The 22638-nt window shown below is 47.3% G+C and overlaps 1 protein-coding gene across 1 annotated transcript in view; it reads left to right on the top strand.

The window, feature by feature from the left end:
- Positions 1–10074, top strand: part of GLUD1 (glutamate dehydrogenase 1) — a 33872-nt gene extending 23798 nt beyond the window's left edge. Inside the window, exons 6-13 of the mRNA XM_062215056.1 lie at positions 231–410; positions 1454–1591; positions 1763–1900; positions 2296–2376; positions 3170–3293; positions 4008–4099; positions 8068–8130; positions 8776–10074. Coding sequence (XP_062071040.1) covers positions 231–410; positions 1454–1591; positions 1763–1900; positions 2296–2376; positions 3170–3293; positions 4008–4099; positions 8068–8130; positions 8776–8895 — 936 coding nt within the window. The 3' untranslated portion in view covers positions 8896–10074. The remainder of the gene's footprint in view (positions 1–230; positions 411–1453; positions 1592–1762; positions 1901–2295; positions 2377–3169; positions 3294–4007; positions 4100–8067; positions 8131–8775) is intronic.
- The last annotated feature ends 12564 nt before the right edge of the window (positions 10075–22638 follow it).

The following is a 22638-nucleotide window of genomic DNA, read 5'->3' as shown; positions in this document are numbered from 1 at the left end:
GCTCACAACAGCCTGAGCTGGGCCAGGCTGAAGCCAGGAGCCTAGAATTCTCATCTAGGTGTCCCCCAAGGGTGTCAGGGGCCCAAATACTTGAGCCATCATCTGCTGCCTCCCAGGATGTGATACCAGGTGGTGTGATACGGAATATGGGCATCTCTAGGGAGACTCAAGCCTCTGAGCCAGATGCCCTCCCTGACATTCCATTCTTAAGTGCTGGCTCCCTTTTGCAGGACATCAATGCACATGCCTGTGTCACTGGCAAGCCCATCAGTCAAGGAGGCATCCACGGGCGCATCTCTGCCACCGGCCGTGGGCTCTTCCATGGAATTGAAAACTTCATCAATGAGGCGTCTTACATGAGCGTTCTAGGAATGACACCAGGGTTTGGAGATAAAACGTTTGTTGTTCAGGTAAGAGTTTTGTTCTCTTAAAAGCTAAGGTGGATTAAGTAACTTTTTTCTTTTTTAAAAAATTTTTTACATCAAGTAATTTTTAAGTGTTTCTAGTTTCAATTTACAGTTTTAAAAATTTGGTTCGAGTCTCTTATTTTCAGGGTAACACATCCTTTATTTCTGGGCTTTGATATGATTCACATGACTAGAACTGACAGAAGTGTTTCCCAGATACCTATGAAACTGTCACCAAGTTCTTTTGGCCAGTATTTTAAAATGAAGTTATAACCAGAAAGGGAGGTCTCCCAGCATAATTTTCTAATGCTATTCTGAGTATTCGGAAAGGTTTGTACATTGACCCAAATTTGTTTGTGTTAACATATATTACTTTGGGGAATCTAGATTAAGTTGAGCTTTACTTTAAAATATTCCTCCTAACCAGTGACATACCTTCCTACAACTATGGGATGTCTGGTATCTGAGCACTGACCACACCACTGCCATTTTCTCTGTATGGCAAAGAAGGCTGTGCCTAACTAAACCTCTTTAGGGCTCATTATTATAGATATTTATATTATAGATAACAAAGGGTTGAGTGGTGAAGTGGGTAAAGGCACCTCCTGCGATGCCAGCTTCCCATATGGACAACGGTTCAAGTCCTGGCTGCTCCACTTCCAATCCAGCTCCCTGCTAATGCACCTGAGAAAGCAGCAGCAGATGTCCTAAGTACTTGGGCCCCTGCACTCATGCAGGAGAGCTGGAGGAAGCTCCAGGCTTTGGCCTGGCCCTGACTTGCCACCATTTGGGGAGTGAACCAGCAGATGAAAAAATCTCTCTCTCTCTCTGCTTCTCCCTCTCTAACTCTGACTTTCAAATAAATAAATAAAACTTAAAAGAAATAATTACTGTTCATGAGAAACCATTTAGTATGTTCATTTCTTTTAGCAGAAGGATTTTGAGAATTGCTTCTAAACTAACAGAATGCAGGTTTAAATGTTGGAAAATATGGTTTTATCTAGACTAGAAGTTTCATTTGTGTCATGCAAAATTGTTCTTCACAGGGATTTGGTAACGTGGGCCTGCACTCGATGAGATATTTACATCGTTTTGGTGCTAAATGTGTTGGTGTTGGTGAATCTGATGGGAGTATATGGAATCCAGATGGTATTGACCCAAAGGAACTGGAAGACTTCAAACTGGTATGATAATTTAATGCCTGAACAGTTGGACCACGCTGAACCTTCTAGAGCTTATTTTTTTAAAATATCACTCAAAGAGCTCTTAATAAACTCATTTTCATGTTGTGGCCACTAGATGTGAACATTTGAACTCTGGTACAGCCAATAATTCTGATTTTCAACCACTGACAGCAACATGGATCGATTCTGGGCTTCCCCAAGGCAAAGGTGTATGAAGGAAGCATCTTGGAGGCCGACTGTGACATACTGATCCCTGCTGCCAGTGAGAAGCAGTTGACCAAGTCCAACGCACCCAGGGTCAAAGCCAAGGTGAGAGCACTGTAGAATCAAGATTGTCAGCACGGAATGAAGTCAGAGAGGCTACAGAAGAGTCTGAGTGCGTTTCCTCTTTTTTTTTCTTCTTTCTTTTTAGCCATTTTATTGGCATATAATTCACATCCTATACATTTCACCCACTTAGAGTAGACAGTTTAATGACTTTCGGTGTATTCAGAGTTGTGCAAGCCTCCAAACAGTAGTTAGGAAAACTAGGAAGTAGGTGAAGGGTAGCTTTATTTGTGTATTGGAGCAAAGGAACCTGTTAGTTTAATTTTAACTGGAATTATGCAGCTCACAGCCGGCTGTCTCTATGTGCATGTCCCCTGCCATATTGGTTGGAAGCTGACAGTGCAGATGGCATTTCTGCATGTTCTTCATTCTTCCAGATCATTGCTGAAGGTGCCAACGGACCAACAACGCCCGAAGCTGATAAGATTTTCCTGGAGAGGAACATCATGGTTATTCCAGTAAGTCAGCCATGTTTATCAGTCTTTATAGGTACTCGGCTTCATAATTGTCTTTTGCCAGGATTAGTGAAGGGGGGGGGGGGGGGGGTATGTTTCCCAAGCTAGTAAATCCTTCATCTTTCTCTGGTTTTTAAGAAAAACTGGGTGGGAACACGATTAGTACAAGACACCTGTCACTGTTCACATGGACCTGAACACTCCTTCTGAGTCCACACTCCTTCTCGACGGTGTGTCCAGCTGCTAAGAGGGCAGTTATACATAAACTCCAAGGCTCTCTACAGGATTCCTGGCCGTAAGCATTTTTCCATATCCTTTCCCACTTTATCCAGAAAGCTGCCGCGAGCAGCACGTGCTTCGGCCTGTCAGTGGATAAGCATGGGGCTCGTGCCAAAGGTTCCGGCTCTTCCGTGTGTGCTTGGGGTGCCTTTTGCTGGAGGCGCGTAGGAGAACAGGCTACCCTTTGTGTGTCGAGGCGGGGCTGGTGTTGCAGAGGCGTCACGCCTTGTGCACAGCCTGTCCAGTGGCTGCTGGGCCAGCAGTTGGATCTGAGAACCTGTGGTGGAGAAGTGGCTGTAACCAACGTTGATTGCATACTCGTTAGTAATCACCTTCATTATTTCTGGCAAATGGAGAAAAGCCTTAGGTGGCTCAGGAAGTCAGGGGACTGTTGTTACCTTGTGGAATGTCCAGTAGTCTGCTTGGTGCTGAACCGGACTTCTCACATTCATGTCAGGCTTTCACTGTGACTGTCTTCTTTAATTTCTTTGTCTTCCTTTCCCGTTCTTGTGTCTAGGATCTCTACTTAAATGCTGGAGGAGTGACAGTGTCTTACTTTGAGTGGCTGAAGAACCTGAATCATGTCAGCTATGGCCGTCTGACCTTCAAATATGAAAGGGATTCCAACTACCACTTGCTCAGTGAGTGCTAATAGTGACCCCCGTGGATAATCTGAGGCAGCCGGAAGCTGCGGCAAGCCTGCACCTCAGAGGGCTCTTCCCTTTGATAATCTGAAAACGGAAAGCGGCATTATTCTGCTGCAGGAGGCTTTGACCAAAAGTGCATGATTTTTTCATGGATATTCCATGCATTAGCTCTCTCAGCTGTTATCTGTGAGCATGTTTCCTTCTGTGGGGTAGTGTTTCCAGAACACCACCTGCACATTAGTAATGCTATAATAAGTGTTCGGAAGCCCCACCATTCGTTTCCCTCTCTGGGTGCTCTTAGCAATGAGAGTGCTTGTTTGTCTTTGGAGTCAGCTCCACAGTTAGGAGTGTAATTTCTCATCAAGCTGAAATAAGACCAAGACCTCCAACTGCGCTTCTGTACTTGCTCTCCGAATCAGCCCACTCGGAGAATCTGGTGCAGTGTTCCAGCCACTGCCTTTTCTTCTCCCTCAGCCTTTTCTTCTCAACAGAGCCAAGGAAAAGCCCTGGTACTGGGTGTTATGGAAACAGCAGTGACCTAAATTCACATTTATATAGGGGGTTGCAAAAGGTTCACTGATTAACCCTTTTAGCCTCATCCAATGTTAAAGATTTCTAAACCTCTTTGGGTTATGAATATAGTTTGGAGCTTGGCATTTTTTTTTTTTTTCTGCTAGGAATATCTTAATCTCTTGATCTTTTTTATAGTGTCTGTTCAAGAGAGTTTAGAAAGAAAATTCGGGAAGCACGGTGGAACTATTCCTATTGTTCCCACAGCAGAGTTCCAGGACAGGATATCGGTGAGTATGGTGACACTGGAATGGTACTGTACACACATGGCCCGCCCAGCCTGGGCAGGTGAAACCAGGTTCCAGGTTCAAATTGATTGGAGTCAGTGTGATAATAATTGAATGACTTCTCCTTTCTCTTTATATTCTCAAAATGCAGTAAGATTCATAGTGAGTGGGGCCAGCATTGTGGTGTAGCAGATTAAGCCGCCTCGACTCTCTGCTAATGCATTCTGGGAAGGTATTAGCTGATGACTTAATTGTGTGGGCCCTTGTCACCCCTATGGGAGACCCAGGTGGAGTTCCAGGCTCCTGTCCCAGCCCTGACTGTTGTGGCCATTTAGGGAAAAACCAGCGGGTGGAAGAACTCTCTCTCTTTCACTCTGCCTTTCAAATACAGTAAATCTTTAAAAAAATGAAAAAGAGTTATAGTGACTAATTCTGTTTTTAGTAACTTTACAAAACAGATGACGTAACAGTGATTCTAACCTAATTATGAGGGATTATTTATTCCAGCTCTTTCCAGTTTCAGAGGTCAAAAAGCATTGAAAAGTAAACATAAGACTGAACTAAATGAGAATTTGAAATTCTATCTAGCCAAAAGTATGTTAAAACAGGTTGGTAATGTATTGATTATAAAGCAAACTTGGACCAGTAAAATGGCAACGGGCGTGAATAGCTAAGTTGTGGTACTGGGGAAGAAGTATTTGTCCTCACTGTTTTAATTCAAATAAAGATTTCTTAAGTGGATTAAATTAACAAACAGTGGCTCCTACACTCACTGTGTCCATGGGGAATCAGTTGTGTGGCTCTTGTGACGGCAGTCAGGCTGGTGCAGCTCGGTGGGAAGTGGGAAGATTTATGGAAGTGGCCCTGCCCTTTGGCACTGCCGTAACCTCCCCTCTGGGGATTTATCTTGAGAAAATAATTGAAAAGCAGAGGAAGGCCTTCCTGCATGCTGATGTCATTGGGATTGTTTGCAGTCAGCTTTTCAGTTAGGGGAAGTGGTTACGTTAGAAATACAGGTGTCCTGTTAGGGAACAAATATAAGAAGTCTTCAGAAAGCTCATGGAAAATGGTGTTTTTAGTTGAAATATTATTTATTTGAAAGGCAGAGTTATACAAAGAGAGAAGGAGAGGCAGAGAGGGAGAGAGAGAGAGGTCTTTCATCTTCTGGTTTACTCCCCAGTTGGTCACAATAGCCAAAGCTGTACTGATCCAAAGCCAGGAGCCAGGAGCTTCTTCCAGTCCCCACGCGGGTGTAGGGGCCAAGGATTTGGACCATCTTCTGCTTTCCCAGCTATAACAGAGAGCTGAGTCAAAAGTGAAGCAGCTGGGACTAGAACTGGCACCCATGTGGGATGCAGGTGCCAGGGGCGACAGCTTTACCCTCTATGCCACAGTGCCAGCCCCTTTATGGTTTGTGAAATCTTGTATTATCACGAGAACCTTGTAGATGAGACTGTAACATGGGGAAGAGTTGAGAGTTTTGTTTTGGAAGAGCTGCATGAACCACACACGGTTCCCCCAGTTGGTTAACCAGCCTTTCTCCCAGAGCCGCATCTCTTAGGTCTGGGCTCTCCGTGGAGTGCACTGCCCCCCTGCTTTTCACTCCGGGAGTCCCCTCTGCAGGCTGGAGTTCCAGAGCACTGGACAGGCTCACTGCTGCCCCTGCTGTGGGCCGGGCCGGGCCGCTGGCTCCTCCTTTTGCCTGGCACACGGCAGTCACTCTGGTTGCAGCCCGAGCGGAGCACAGGAAGGGGACAGCCAGCTGCTTAGGAAGACAGAGCTATGAGTGACTTTGCCCTTTTTAAAAGAATCTGTGCTCAGTGTATTGGTCTCCCAGTTTTTAAATGATTGCATTGCTCCTAATTTTAGACTTTGAGGTCTTGCATGTTAGCAGTTAAAGAAAACTAGTTTTTCCCAGCTCTTTCCCTCTAGCTCCTCCCTGCCCTGCGTTGGCCCTACCAGTGCCCACGTCGTTGACCCCACCGTTGTCTCACTGCCCCTCATCCCCACCTACATCTCCCTTCTCGGCTCATCTAACTTAGAGTCTGTACTCCGTCACTCCAGTCACTCCCTGGCCTCGTTTGTTCATCACACCCCCACGGGCATGCTGGAAGCAAGCGCTGGTGACATGCAGCCCCCTGCCCCTTCCATGCCTGTGCCCATGCAGCTGGGGGCCGTGCTGCCAGTTCTGTGCTGACCACTGCCCCAAGTGGGCTCTGAGCTGCCAGCAGCCGTACTTCTCCCCTCTCCCGAGGGACAGCTGCCCCACGCTGCACTGTCCGACCTAGTGCGTGTCCGCAGGGGACGCTGGCAGCAGTAGGAAGAGTTGCGCAGCGCTTGGGCTTCCACCACAGCCCCGTGCTTGCTCTGGCCTCAGGTGAGCAGGAAGCTGGATCAGAAGCACAGAGTGGCAGGGACCCACACCAAGCACTCCAATATGTACCCGTAACCTGTTGCACCACACCTGCCCCAGCTCTTCAGCCTGCTCCTCTAGAACTGTTGTGTCAAGATAACCAGTGACATCAGCATTGCCAAATCCAGTGGTCAGTTTTCAGTCCCCACCTCACTTGGCCACAAGTGACCCGGAAGGAGCGTCTTCTCTTCCCTCCCAGAACTCTGTACTCTCTTGGCTCTCCTCCTTGCTCACTGCCATTCCTTCTTACTCCCTGTGCTGCTGCCCCTTCTTCAGTCCACCCTCAGAACGCTGGGAGGCCTCAGCCCTGAGCCACTCCATCTGCATCCCACACTGTGCCCTGTGACTTCAAGTCCTGTACATGCAGTCTGCTCCCCACAGCGTGGAAACTCCAGGAGAACAGGGGTGTTGGTGATGATGTTCTGCGTTTCCCAGTGCCAGGCACATAGTGGGTATTCAGTGGCTATTTGGTAAATAAATGAATGAAACAGCAGCATTCTGCCTGCAAAGCAAGTTTATTTTCTCTTCCTAGCTTACTCTAATAAGTGCTTAATAAAAACAGATGTTATAGAAATACACTTTCTTCAAGGGATACAGTATGAATTTAATGATGTTCATCTCATATAACTTTTTATTTATTTGAGAGAGAGAAATAGGCAGGCAGAGATTGCTCATCTTCTGGTTCATTTCCCAAATGCCTACAATAGCTGAGACTGGGCCAGTCCAAAGCCAGGAGCCAAGACCTCAATCCAGGTCACGTACATGGGCCGGGACCCAAGCACTTGAGCCATCTTCTGCTGCCTCCCAGGGTTCACATTAATAGGAAGCTGGAATCAGGCGCCAGGCCAGGATTTGAACCCAGGAATTCCCAGTATGGGATGCCCGTGTCCAGGCAGTGTTTTAACCACTAAATGCTTACCCTGATAACTCCTGTTGGTGACTCTCTTCAGGTTTTGTTTGTAGCTGTATATGTTGCATTAAGAGAAGTAGTGATAGTTAATTGTCCTAATTTTTTTAGAAAATATTCCAAGTAACACATTTAGGAATTTACTGAAACAAATGAACTGGTAGAGAGAATTGGCATAAGAAAGAGGTAGGTCAACTCCATGGCAGGAGTCCCTGCGCTACAGCTCTGCTCTAACTTGGCCAACTTCTGTCCTTGGTTCCTCCAAGAGATTAAAGAGCTGCTACGATCCATCCAGCTTTCAAAGGTGGTGATGACCACTGAATGCACAGGCGGGATCCCTCCCCCGAGTCGTCCTCTCTGTCTGGTGTCCACTCACCTGAGGACGAGGTGCACACTCCTCCACATGACTTGTGTAACCTGCTGCCTGGTGCCTCGGAGAGAAGCAGCTGGCCCACAGCTTGGGAGCCATGCTCTTCTCTGCTCATTGCTTTACCATGAGTGTTTGCTGGCAGAGGTAATTAAAACTAAGTAGTAGTTAAAATGCAACTTCCCGATACTATATAGAAGCTACGTTTATCTTTAGTGAAAGACGAAACAGTTCTGCCTGGCTATGCGTGACTCTAAGAATCCTGTCTGTTTTTTCCCTGACAGGGTGCATCTGAGAAAGACATCGTGCACTCTGGCTTAGCTTACACGATGGAGCGTTCTGCCAGGGTACGTGTGCATGTGCTGTCTGCCTTTCCACAAGCTCTATGTGCCAGTCAGCTCCCAGATCCTGTGTGGTGGAGAAACTAGCAGTCTTCAGCTGTTCCAGGTTTTCGTTTGTGTGCAGCTAAGTGCAGGCTTTTTGAGTCGCAGCTGATGAGCAGTTTGCCGTCTCCTGGTAGGATTCCTAGGCTTGGAAACGGGTAGCACTGCGAGGTGCAGGGAGAGGGGTGTGTGGCAGGTGGCTGAGTCTTGAGGGGCTGGCCAGGCTGGAGTGCAGCTCGGCGCACCCTGGCAGTAGCTGTAGGAAGCTACCTCACTGGAGAATGTGATGCAGGGAGAAGGTTTTCGGACCACTTGAGCCCTGTGTCGAGGCCAGTTTCCCATATTCCTTCTTCAGATCAGTTTATTCCAGATAACAGGATGTCTGTTAGGAAGACTGCTCACGTCTAAAGTTACAAAGGACGGCTTCTTGGCTCCTGCCTAGATAGCTCCTGCTCTGCTCATTCAGAGAATGAGGCCTTCCTGCCCAGCGGTCGTCCTCCTGCCAAAAGTCGTTGTCTTTGGCTGCTGGAGACCTGTGCTGACATACCAGGGTCCCTGTGTGCTCCCTGTGTTCGCGTTGTCTTCACTGCACATTCCTCTTCATTTCAGCAAATCATGCGCACAGCCATGAAGTATAACTTGGGCTTGGACCTCAGAACAGCTGCCTACGTGAACGCCATCGAGAAAGTCTTCAAAGTGTACAATGAGGCCGGCGTGACCTTCACATAGACGGGGCACAGCCGGCTTCCCCGCCACCCTCTTCACCTGTAACTTCACAGCCCTATCACGAGTTTACATGTAACACGGAAATCCTGTTCTCTCATGACCCATTAGGTAATGGACACCAGTCTCCAGTCGATCCAAATCAGCCCCTTTAAGAAGGAGGAAAGTGAGGTTAGGGGATCGTGTACAAGCTGACGAGTGGGGAAGCAGAAATCACCTGTGCCAGACAGCAGCTTAGGCATTTCTGTGTTCCATGGGCCACCTTGCTCTGGTGGCTGTCGCCAGGGAAGGCGACATATTCAAGAGCGATCCATTGTTGCTTCTTTTGCTCTGGGCAGATCTGGGATGGGCTGTCACTTGGACACGTTAGAAATAGGTATGTGGCATTTTCAGAAGGTGTCATGGTCCTGGATGAGTTATTGGTATTTTACATCAGAATAACTCAATTTTACAAGTTGCAAACAAAAATAAAAGCTGTTTCTCTTTATGCATTTTATTCTTTTAGAATAAAATAAGTACATGCTGCTGTAATAAAATTGCCTTTAATCACTTAACAAGCCTAACTTCAACTCAAGCAGTGCATACCTATAAACATGACAAATGACAAAGCTAGTATTTTTATAACATAAGACAGTATCATTTATAGCGTATCAGTCCCATTGTTGTCCAGCCAAGCAGAAGGCCCAGTGGGGAACACCCCTCACCCCTGCACAGGATGGAGGCCATTTTTGTTAAAACTGTTGGGATTTACTCCCTGTAATTATGACAGAGTCCAAAGAATGCAGTAACAGCCCCATCCTGCGAATTGTTTCTCCCTTTGAAGCTCGATGGTGTTGACCATTGGACAATAATTCGAGTAGAGTGTCCCAGAAAAACCACTCAGGCCCCTTGTTTGGAGTCTGGCTGGCCCCGTACAGCACCGGGGGCCTGCTCAGCCCGCCTCCGCCCGTCCTCTGGAAAGGCTCTGCCTGTCGCCCAGCTTCCCTGGCGGCGGGCTGCACACAGCCAGGGCCTTCTGAACAGTAGTGTCCCAGTGAAGTGCTAGATGCTATTTATGTAAGAATGACCGCTTTTTTTTTTTTTTTTTAAACAATATACTACCCTTTCAGAAATTTCTAACTACTTTGTAACTGCATGAGTTAACCTGTGATAAAAAGCAGTTATTAAAAGTCTACCTTTTCCAAAGTTTATGTTTCTTTCTGTGTTTTGTATTCGTTAGTGTTGTCGCTAGTAGATGGTAAGACTACAGTTGTTTCTGGAGTTCCTGACAGCCACCTCCATAACTCTTCCTTGCACTCTGTTCTGAGCTGGCCAGACAGAGGCTGTCTTGAAGCAGGAGGCTCTGCGGCTTCTATAGCTGACAGGTTGGAGTCGGCACAGTGCCCATTCGCTTGGATCCGTTCAGCCACAGAGCATCCGCTATTGAAGACAGTACTGACCATGAGCAGCAAAACTGGGCTGCACCACTTTCCCAGCTGCCAGATTCGAAGCATCGCTTTGCACTTGTTCTGTCGCCTCCGTGCTTCTGAGCTTCCCTTTAGTCTTAGAGAAAGCCGAGCAGCATGTGCGCCTGGTGAGCCCTTCCCGCAGTGCTGAACATGAGCTCCAGAGCTAAGTTCTCAAGCACAGAGCGCCCCGGCTGCAGGAACTCCCTGGAATCTGAAGTTGCATAGGTCCCCCGGAATCTAACTTTTAATTTTAATGCAGTTTTAGTGTGGTGGGTTTGTGCCTATTAACTAAGGTAGTTCGCTGACATCTGTGGAAACACAAGCACTATAAAGCTATAAACAAATAGAAGTTCCTATTTCCCAGGTAAACACAAAGGGAGAGAACTCACTGGGGCTCCTGTCCTACAGGAAATTCTCAAGTCCACGTTAAGAACAAGCCCCAGGTAAAGGTAACTATACAGATGAATGTGAAAGGTCATTTGTATGACCATAAAAGCAGAAAGGAGGGATTAGGGGATAGCTACTTAGGAATACACTTTGAATACTATTGAAAATAGGTATTTACAGGAACTAGATTATTATACAGTAGTGCATTATAATCTCCAGGGCAAGAAGCATTATCTACTAGAGAGGCTGATTCATCCCCCAGATGGCCGCAATGGCCAGAGCTGTGCTGAGCCAGGAGCTTCTTCCCACTCTCCTATGCGGGTGCAGGGGCCCGAGGACTTTGGCCATCTTCCACTGCCTTCCCAGGCAACAGCAGGGAGCTGGATTAGAAGTGGAGCAGCCAGGACTTAAACCAGCACCCATACGGGATGCCGCACTGCAAAGCAGAGCTTTAACCTACTGCACTACAGAACTGACCCTGTGTGAAAGATTTCTTGGTACAGGCATGTCAGTGTGTAGAAAGCCAAAGACACACTCTTGGAAAGCAGCAAGAGATGAGTGATTCATAATGTACAGGCGATCCTCACTAAGGTTAACAGTTTCTCATCAGAAACTGGGAGAAGGGACAAGCATTCGACCGAGCAGTGAAGATGCCAGCGTCCCATGTTGGTGAACCCAGCTCCAAGCCAGACTCCAGCTTCCTGCAAGTGCAGACCAACTCCAGGAGGCAGCAGTCATGGCTCGAGCCACTGGGCTCCTGCCACCCATGTGGGAAACGAGAATTGAATTCCTGGCTCTCAGAGTTTGGTCCTGGCCAGGAGGCTGTTGTGGATATTCGGGCAGTCAGCCAACAAGGGAAACACTCATCTCTCTCCCTCCAGCCCCTTCCTAAGTAGATTTCTTACAAATTGTATTAAACTATGGGGACCAGAAAGCAGTGGAATGAGATATTTGAAGTACTAAAAGAAATCAACCAAGAATTCTTTATCTGACAAAATTATCATCCAAAAAAGGAAGGAAATGTTCCCAGAAACTGAGAAGACAAGCCGAAAGAGTTTATCATTAGCATGCTTGGCCAGAGGTAGTGACAGCCGTATGAAGAGGTAAGCAAAGCACTGGTAATGGTAAAAGCCAGCATTATTGTGTGTGTGTGCTTTTTTGTTTGTTTATTTGAAAGGTAGAGCTACAGAGAGGCAGAGAGGTGTTCCATCCATTGGCTCACTCCCCGGATGGCCACAGTGGCTGCAGCTGGGCCGATCCAAAGCCAGGAGCTTCTTCCAGGTCTCCCATGCAGGTGCAGGGACCATGCACTTGGGCCATCTTCTGCTTTCCCAGGCCACAGCAGAGAGCCGGGTCGAAAGTGGAGCAGTCAGGACTCGAACCAGCGCCCCTATGGGATGCCAGCACTGCAGGCAACAGATTTACCCACTACACCACAGCGCCGGCCCCAGGAACCCCCTAGATGTATGTTAATAAATCATGACAGTAACAACATGGGAAGGGGCAGAGATGGAAAAAAAAAAAAAAATTAATGATGTGCTACCAAAGCCAGTTGGTAGCAGTTCAAACCAGATTGTCATAAATCAACATGTTAAATAGTCTTCATGAGAAAAGGAATTGAGAGGTCCAAAACGATTCCCTAGAAATAAGCAAACCCAAAAGAAGGCAGTGTTGTAGAAACTGAGGAGCAAAAAAATAAATCACTCAAGTGGCTGGATTCCTGCCATCCACACTGGAGACCCAAGCTGAGTTCCAGGCTCCTGGTATCGGTCTAGCCCAGCCCCTGCTGTTGGAGAAAATATACATGACATGTAAAATCAACATAATAGCACAAATGCTTTGGGCAATCACTTTAAGTACAGTAAACTCACCAATTACGAGCCATTGACGGTGGATTGATCTGGAAATCCCACTGTACCACTTAGAAAAGGCTTCTTTGGTTGGAAGTGAAGAGATAGAAAGAAGGGACTGTATTCACCAGCTCTTCATCGTGGCAACAGAACACATACCACAAACTGCGTAGGAGGGAGAGAGGTTTACTTTGGCTCGCGGTTCTGGAAGATCATGGCTGAAGATTGTGCAGCCCCATGGGTTTGGCATTTGATGAGGGCCATGGCGGTGCCTGCCAGGAAGCAAAGAGCAAAGCTGGGCCTGACTCAGGCCTTCATAAACAACCCTGCCGTGAGAGCTGCCTGCCAAGGCCACACCCGGAGGATCTCCCAGCAAGCCAACCTTCCAAACACCTGCAATCAGATCAAGTTTCTACCCTCTTAGTGCCTTAACCTCGCAGTTAGGGGTTAAATGTCTGTGTGAGTTCAGGAGTCACACCCCATGCAAGCCATAGCAGAGAGATTCCATGAAGAGCAGTGACCAGAGGAGAACTGGGGTGGTTACAGTAATAGCAGGTAGAAAGATCCTAAACCAAAAATAGGCCGGCACCATGGCTCACTAGGCTAAACCTCTGCCTGTGGTAGAGGACCCGCTGGCACTTCGGGTTCTAGTCCTGGTTGGGGCACCGGGTACTAGTCTCGGTTGCTCTTTCAGTCCAGCTCTCTGCTGTGGCCCGGGAGGGCAGTTGAGGATGGCCCAAGTGCTCAGGTCCCTGCACCCACATGGGAGATCGGGAGGAAGTACCTGGCTCCTGGCTTTGAATCGGCACAGCGCACCGGTCGTAACATCCATTAGGGGAGTGAACCAATAGAAGGAAGACCTTTCTCTCTGTCTCACTCACTGTCTATAACTCTCTGTCTCTCTCTGTCTCTGTCTCTCTCTCTCTCTGTCTAACTCTGCCTGGCAAAAAAAAAAATAATAATAAATAAATAAATAAATAAATAGAAGTTACAGGGCCCAAAGAAGGACATTTAATGAGTCAAAGCATCAAGAAGATATTACAGGCCGGCACTGCGGCTCAATAGGCTAATCCTCCGCCTTGCTACGCCAGCACACCAGGTTATAGTCCCGGTCAGGGTGCCGGATTCTGTCCCGGTTACCCCTCCTCCAGTCCAGCTCTCTGCTGTGGCCCGGGAGTGCAGTGGAGGATGGCCCAAGTGCTTGGGCCCTGCACCCCATGGGAGACCAGGAGAGGCACCTGGCTCCCAGCTTCGGATCGGCGCGGTGCGCCAGCCGCAGCACGCCGGCCACAGCGGCCATTGGAGGGTGAACCAACGGCAAAAAGGAAGACCTTTCTCTCTGTCTCTCTCTCTCTCACTATCCACTCTGCCTGTCAAAAAAAAAATAATAATAATAAATTAGTTAATTAAAAAAATAAAGATATTACAATTATAAACACATGCAGCAAGAAACAGAGCCCCCAAATATAACAAAACTAAAGAAACAGAAGGAGGTTCTACAATGATGGCCTTCATTACCCCACTCTCAATGAATAGAACATCTACGCTAAATCAACAGGGAGACAGAGGAACTGCACAGCCTAATGGACAGAACGTGCCACCCAGTAACAATTGAGAATACTCACTTCTTCAGTTCGCATGGAACACTCAGCCTTGCACACCATATGTTAGGCTATAAGACAATTCTCAGTAAACTCAGATCAAAGTCATACAAACTATTGTTTCTGACTGGAATGAAGCTGGAACAAATACGCAGAAATAGCACTATTAATGGTTTGAAGAAATGACTAGCAAAAATTAAAATGCTTTGAGATGGATTAAAATGCAGAGGCAATACACCAAGGCTATGGGGTGAAGGGAAAGCAGTACTTGGGAAGATTATAGCTGTGAGTGCCTACGTTATAAAAGGGTTGCGGTAGGGGTGAGTGGTGCAGTGGGCTAAGTCAGCGCTTAGGACACCCACTTCCCTTATTCAAGGGCATGGTTCAAGTGGCTTCTCCACTTTTTTTTTTTTTTTAAGATTTTATTTATTTATTTATTTGAGAGGTAAAGTTGCAGAGTGAGGAGAGACAAAGGTCTTCCATCTGCTGGGTCACTCCCCAAAGGGTTGCAGCAGCCAGAGCTGAGCTTAGCTGATCCAAACCCTGGAGCCAGGAGCCCTCTCTGGTTCTCTCTCGCCAGGCCATCTTCCACTGCTTTTCCATGCCATAGCTGAGAGCTAGATCAGAAGAGGAGCAGTTGGGACTAGAACCAGCACCCAGGTGGATTAACCTGCGGCACAGCACCACCCTGTAGCTTCTCTACTTTCAATCAAACTTTCTGTTCATGTAGCCCCTGGGAGGCAGCAGATGATGACTCCAGTACTTGGGTGCCCGCCCCCCCACACGAGAGACCAGGACTGATTGCTGGGCTTCCGGGAGTGAACCAGCAGGTGGAAGATCTCTCTCTGTCTTTCCGCCTTCCAAACGAAATGGAAATAAGTAAAATTTTCAAAAGAGGAATGGGGTGGGTGTTGGGAGCACTGTTTAAGACGCCACTTGGTACACTCCAATACCATATGATTATGCCTGGGTTCAAGTCCCAGCTCCACTTCTGATTCCATCTTCCTGCTCACACACCCCCTGGGAGGCAATAAATGATAACTCTCATGGTTGGGTCCCTGCCATTCACCTGGGAGACCCACGCTGAGTTCCAGGATCCTGGTTCCGGCCTGGCCCAGTCTTGGCTGTTGGATGTGTTGGGGAGTGAACCGGCAGATGGAAGATCTTTGTCTCTAACTCTGCCTGTCAAATAAAATCAACAACCTAACTACCCCCTAAGGAGTAAAAGAACAAACTAAACTTAGGAAGGAAGTGTTAGAGGTTAGAGCAGAGGAAGATGAAATAGAAAAAAATGGGAGTCAACAAAACCAGAAGTTGGTTCATTGAGAAGCTTTCCCAAAACTTCATGAACTTTAGTAGACTGACTCAGAAAAAAAAAAATCCCTAAAACCAGAAATTAAAATGGAGGCATTATTATTGACCTCGGAAGTTTAGATTATTAGGCGATACTGTGAAAAACTGTATACCAACAAACCATATCATCTTGCTGAAATGAACAAATTCCTAGAAACATGTAAATACAACAGTCAACTCAAGAAGAAATAGAAAATCTCAAGCAAAGAGGTTAACCATCAAACACCTCCCAGCACAGGGAGCAGGACCTTGGCTACCACTGGGGAATGGGCAGTGGTGAAATGCACAGAATTTCAGAGAGGAATGAAGAAAATGCTCAGGGCGTGGATAGGGGTGGTGGGTGTACAATAGTGTAAATGTGCCTGTTTCCACGGAGAGCACACTTAAAAATGACTAAATGGTAGCTTTTGTCATAATAGAAATAGCCACACCCACCCCACCCCTGGAAGGGGGCGGGGACTAGCAACAACACTCAGGCCCAAAAGTCTTCACTGAAAGGAGAATTCGCATCAGTCTTTCACAAACGCTTCCAAAAAAAGGAGAGAAAACGTTTCTCTTTTGAAATATTTCTACACCCACCTTCATAGCAGAATTTTCTTTGTTCACTTATTTATTTCATGTATTTGAAAGACCTCTGAGAGAGATCTTCCATCTACTGCTTCACCCCCAAATGCCCACCACACCCAGAACTGGGCTGGACCTAAGCAGGGGCCTCCACAGTCCATCTGGGTCTCTCACGGCGCTGGCAGGGACTTGAGCCACCTGCTGTCTCCCAGGGTGTGCCTGAACAGGAAGTCGGAACGGGGAGCAGAGAGGGGACTCAGACACAGCCACTCCAGTGTGGGATGCTGGTGTCCCAAGCAGTGAGTATCTTAACGTCCGCACCGAATACCTATAGCGGCATTTTGTTTGAATTTTCATTTGCTGGTTGAGTTGAGAGGTGGAGAGAAACAGAGACAGAGAGCTCCATCTGCTGGTGTAGTTCTCAAATGCACGCAATGACCAGAGCTGGGCCCAGGCCAAAGCCAAAAGCAGGGCACTCAATCCAGGTCTCCCACGGGGCTGGCAGGGATCCAGCTAGTTGGCCGGTCACCTGCTGCTTCCTAGAGTGTACATTGGCAGGAAGTTGGAATCCAGGGCAGAGCTAAGCATTCTGTGGGCATGCCACTGGCATCTTAGCCACTAATCCAGCCTGCGTGACACCTGATACTAATGCCAGGCAGGCCAACAAGAAAAACAAAACTACATACCAATGTCTCTTATGATCAGAAGCACAAAAGTACTCATCAAAATACTAGCAAGTCAAAGCCAACAGCTCATTAAAAACAGTACACATTCTAATCAGGTGGGACGCACTCCAGGAACGCAGTGTGGTTCCGCATAGGAAAAATCTATCACCGTAATACTCCATGTTAGTCAAATGAAGGGGGGATGGATGCGGAAAAATCTTTGACAGCTCAACACCCTTTCCTAATAGGAGCACTCAGCTAGACTAAGAGGAACTTCCTAAACATAATCAGAGGCACTTAGGAAAAATCCACAGTTAACATCAAACTCGCTGGTGAAAAGTACCAGGTGTCCCCTTAAGAACAGGAACAAGATGAGGATTCTCACTTTTGCCACTGCTGTTCTGCCTAGCACTGAAGTCCCAGCCAAGAAAGTTAGGCAAGAAAAGGAACAGGAGTCTAAATTGAAAAAGAAGAAGATAAATGATCTCTATTTGTAGATGACATTTTACATAGAGAAAACCCTGTAGAATGCAAACACACAGAAACCTCCCAGGATGAATAAATTAATTCCACAAAATTGTAGGGTGCAAAATCATCACACAAAAATCTGTTGAGGGGGCCAGCGCTATGGTGTAGCAGGTAATGCAGCTGCCTGCAGTGCTGGCATCCCATATGGGCTCCGGTTCGAGACCTGGCTGCTCCACTTCCAATCCAGCTCTCTGCTGTGGCTTGGGAAAGCAGTGGAAGATGGCCCAAATCCTTGGGTCCCTGCACCCAAGGGCAAGACCCAGAAGAAGCTCCTGGCTCCTGGTTTCAGATCAGCACAGCTCCGGCCGTTGCAGCCATCTGGGGAGTGAACCAGCAGATGGAAGACCTCTCTCTCACTCTTTCTCTTTCTCTCTCTCTGCCTCTGCCTCTCTGTAACTCTGCCTTTCAAATAAATAAATCTTTTTTAAAAAATCAGTTGTGTTAAAAAAAAAAAAAAGAAATCAGTTGTGTTTCTATAGACCAGCAATGGACAATCAGAATAGGAAATTAAGAAACTAATTCCACTTACAATAGCATCCAAAGGAATAAAATATCTAGGAATAAACTTAACTAGGAAAGTGAAACACTTGTACATTGAAAACTACAACATATTGCTAAAAATAAATGAAAGAATAACTTAAATAAGTGGAATATGTTCATAGAATGGAAAATTTGATGTTAAGATGACAATACCCACCAAAGCAATAGGTTCAAAATTCCTATTGGAAATTTCTATACATATTTTCAATAGTCTTGTTTGCAGAAATAGCAAATCAGATGCTCAGGTTTATGGGGGGGGTGTGCATGTGACCTTGAACACCCTAAAACAGCACTGAAGAATAGGACACACACTTCCACTCACTGTGAACTCACTACGAAGCTCTATTAAGGGAGTGAGCATTTAGCCCAGCATTTATGACAGCCGCACCCAGTGTTGGAATGCTTGGGTTCAATTCCTGGCTCAAACTTCTGACTTCATCTCCCTGCCAGTGCAGTGCCCTGGGGGCAGTGGTGATGACTTCCTGCCACTCATGTGGGAGACCTGAATTATAGTCCTGCCTTCCAGCTTCAGCCCCAGCCCAGCCCCACCTGCACAGGGTGGAATTATAAAATATAATTATAGGCCGGCGCCGTGGCTTAACAGGCTAATCCTCCGCCTTGCGGCGCCGGCACACCGGGTTCTAGTCCCGGTCGGGGCACCGATCCTGTCCCGGTTGCCCCTCTTCCAGGCCAGCTCTCTGCTGTGGCCCAGGAGTGCAGTGGAGGATGGCCCAAGTGCTTGGCCCTGCACCCCATGGGAGACCAGGAGAAGCACCTGGCTCCTGCCATCGGATCAGCGCGGTGCGCCAGCCGCAGCGCGCCTACCACGGCAGCCATTGGAGGGTGAACCAACGGCAAAAAGGAAGACCTTTCTCTCTGTCTCTCTCTCTCTCACTATCCACTCTGCCTGTCAAAAAATAAAAATAAAATAAAATAAATCTTATATAAAATATAATTATAAAATATAAATTATAAATTATAAAATTTATGAAGATGGGTAGTACTTGCATGTAAACATACATGCCAGTGTGCTGGCATCAAGAGTCCAGAACTAAAACTCAAACATCTATGGCCAATTAATTTTTTTAAAGATTTTATTTAGTTAGTTAGTTAGTTGAGAGGCAGAGTTAGAGAGAGAGGGAGAGACAGAGAGACAGAGAGAAATGTCTTCCATCTGCTGGTTCACTCCCAAAAATGGCCAAACAACCAGAACTGAGCCAATCAGAAGCCAGGAGCCAGGAGCTTCTTCCAGGTCTCCCACGTGGGTGCAGGGGCTCAAGCACTTGGACCATCTTCTACAGTTTTCCCAGGCCAGAGCAGAGAGCTGGATTGGAAAAGGAGCAGCTGAGACTCAACACCCATATGGGATGCCGGCGCCTCAGGACGAGGTTTAGCCTACTACCCAACAGCAGCCCCTAGCCAATTGTTTTTTGTTTGTTTGTTTTTTAATTTAACAGATAGAGTCATAGACAGAGAAAGACAGAAAGGTCTTCCTATAGCCAGCGCTGCACTGATCCGAAGCCAGGAGCAAGGTGCCTCCTCCTGGTCTCCCATGAGGGTGCAGGGGCCCAAACACTTGGGCCATCCTTCACTGCCCACCCAGGCCACAGCAGAGAGCTGGACTGGAAGAGGAGCAACCAGGACTAGAACTGGTGCCCATTTGGGATGCCGGCGCCACAGGCAGAGGATTAACCAAAAGAGCCATGGTGCCGGCCCCGGCCAATTGGTTTTTGACAGTGGTTTTCCTTGGATTGTTGTAACAAAGCACCACAGATTGGGTGTCTTAAAACAATAGAAACTGTAGTCTCACGTTCCTTATCCATCAAGGTATCAACAGGGCAGAGTTCCTCCTTTCCTTTCCTAGCTTGCGGTCAGAAAACAGGTTCACATTCTGAGGCACTGGGTATTATGAATTCGACATATCTTTTGGGGGGACTCGATTCAACCCATAATATTGGTTTTTTTGTTTGTTTGTTTGTTTTTGTTTTTTGACAAGTAGAGTGGATAGTGAGAGAGAGAGACAGAGAGAAAGGTCTTCCTTTTTGCTGTTGGTTCACCCTCCAATGGCCGCTGCGGCCAGCGCATTGCGCTGATCCAAAGGCAGGAGCTAGGTGCTTCTCCTGGTCTCCCATGCGGGTGCAGGGCCCAAGGACTTGGGCCATCTTCTACTGCTTTCCCAGGCCATAGCAGAGAGCTGGATCAGAAGTGGAGCATCTGGACTTGAACCAGCGACCATATGTGATGCTGGTGCTACAGGCAGCGACTTTACCCATTATGCCACAGCACCAGCCCCAAAATTTTTCTTTAAAGATTTAAATTATTTTTTTGTGATGTAGAGAGACAGAGACAGAGACAGAGAGAAATGTCTTCCATCTGCTGGTTCACTTCCCAGATGGCCACAACAGCCAGAGCTGAGCCGATCCAAAGCCAGGAGCCAAGAGCCAGGAGCCAGGAGCCAGGAGCCAGGAGCCAGGAGCCTCTTCCAGGTCTCCCACACAGGCGTAGCGGCCCAAGCACTTGGGCCATATTCTACCGCTTTCCCAGGCCAAAGCAGAGGGCTGGATAGGAAGAGGAGCAGCCGGGACTAGAACTGGTGCCCATGTGGGCTCCCAGTGCCACAGGCAGAGGATTAACCTACCACGCCACGGCACTGACCGGATCAGCACAGCTCTGGCCATTGCAGCCAATTGGGGAGTGAACCAGCAGATGGAAGACCCCTCTCTCTCTCTCTGCCTCTCCTTCTCTCCCTATGTAACTCTTTCAAATAAATAAATAATTTTTTTTTTTTTAAATTTTAGGTTCTTTGTTCTGTTTCATCAATCTATGTGCTGGTTTTTATGCCAGAACCATACTGTTTTAATTACTATAGCTTCATAATATGCTTTGAAATCACACATTATGATGCTTCCAGCCTGTGTTCCCCCCACCCCTCCAAGATTTCTTTGGTTGTTCTGGGTCTTTTATGGTTTCAAATGAATTTTAGGATTGTTTTTTCTCATTATGTAAAGAATGTAATTGGGATTTTGATAGGAATTACATCGACTCTGTAGATTGCTTTAGGTGGTATAGACATTTTAATGATATCAATTCTTCCAACCCATGAACAAGAATATCTTCCTATTTTTGTGTGCACTTGATGATTTCTTTCATTCATGTTTTATAATTTTCATTGGCAAGATCTATTATTTTTATAATACTTTCTATGGTTTATTTCATGCCCTTCATTGCACAATACACACATAGCAAAATGAAAATAAAGGAAGGAAAGAGGAAAGTAGACATTTAGCCTCGTGGTTAAGATGCCCATGTCCCATACTGGAGTACTTGGATTCAGTTCCCAGCTCTCATTCCTGACCCCAGCTTCTTGCTATGCAGACCCTAGGAAGCAGTGACAAGGGATGAAGTAATTGGGTTCCTGCCATGTACATGGGAGACTTGGGTTGAATTCCTGGCTCCTGGTTCCAGCCCTGCTCCAGCCACAGCCATCACAGGCATTTAGGGAGTGAACCAGGGAATGGAAATGTTTCTGTGTGTATGTGTCTGTCTGTCCATCCATCCATCTACCCCTCTCTGTCATCTATAAATGTATCTATTCCATCCCCCTGCCTCTGAAATGAAAAATAATAATAAAAAGACAGAGGGACGTGCTTATTCTAGGACAGCTTCCTCCCCCGGGAGGCCAGGGGGATGTGGGCAGTGCTTCTCCAGCTTTCTGGGGACAGGGAGCAGTTCCTTCACGTTTATCGACTCCATCACGGGCTGGGTTCCTCCTGCACATGAGCAACGCACTTGCTGTGCAAGTTCAACAACCTGTGCTGGTTTGTCCCTCGTTCAATGAGAACCAGCCACCGATGGCTCTCCTGGAGGCCTGGGCAGTGGCAATTGCCACTCAGAGGTTCTAGACACTCTCAGTTTCTGCACTTATCTGTACTTGTACGGAGACAGGGATCTCCCATCCACTAGTTCACTCCCAAAATTCCTGCAACAGTTTGGGGCTAGGCCAAAGCCAGGAGCCAGGAACCCAGTCTGGGTCTCCTAGGTGGATAGTAGGGACCCAGCTCCTTGGGTCATAGCCTGATGCACCCCCCCTGGTGTGTGTGTGTGTGTGTGCACTAGCAGGAAGCTGCAGCCAGGAGCAGAAGCGAGACTCAAGCCCAGAACCTCTGACACAGGAAGTGGAGCTTCCAAGTCTTACCCACTACACCAAGTGCCCGTCCCAAGCCAAGGGTTCCCGTCCACTTCCACCCAACGCCTGGGCCCAAAACAAGTCCCCAACTGGAGACAGCACAGCAGCTTCAGTGCCAATGAGCAGTGGACTCTGTCCCCCCTTGAGCAGCTTCCGCACCTGGTTGGCGGAAATGCTGTCCAGGCCTCTGGGGGATGATGAAATGGCTCAGCAGAAGTCCATCCAGCTACTTTATTTTTAAAAAGTTTATTTATTCATTTGAAAGGTAGAATTACAAAGAGAAGGAGAGACAGAAAGAGATATCTTCAATCCACTGGCTCACTCCCCAGATGGCTGTAACAGCCAGGATTGGGCCAGGCCGAAGCCAGGAGCCTGGAGTTTCTTCCGGGTCTCCCTTGTGGGTGGCAGGGGCCCAAGCACTTGAACCATCTTCTTCCATTGCTTTTCTCAGGTCATTAGCAGGGACCTGAATGAGAAGTGGAGCAGCCGGCGCATGAACCAATGGTCCACTACACCACAAAGCTGGTCCCAGAAACAATCTTTTAGATTTATTTTATTTATTGGAAAGACAGAGTTACAGAGAGAGGTAGAGACAGAGAGAGAGGTCCTCCATCCGCTGGCCCACTC

This window comes from Lepus europaeus, chromosome 17, assembly GCF_033115175.1.
Source record: "Lepus europaeus isolate LE1 chromosome 17, mLepTim1.pri, whole genome shotgun sequence".
Lineage (NCBI taxonomy): Eukaryota > Metazoa > Chordata > Mammalia > Lagomorpha > Leporidae > Lepus > Lepus europaeus.
The sequence above is the reverse complement of the archived record's forward strand: the minus strand, read 5'-3'. Positions and strand labels throughout refer to the sequence as shown.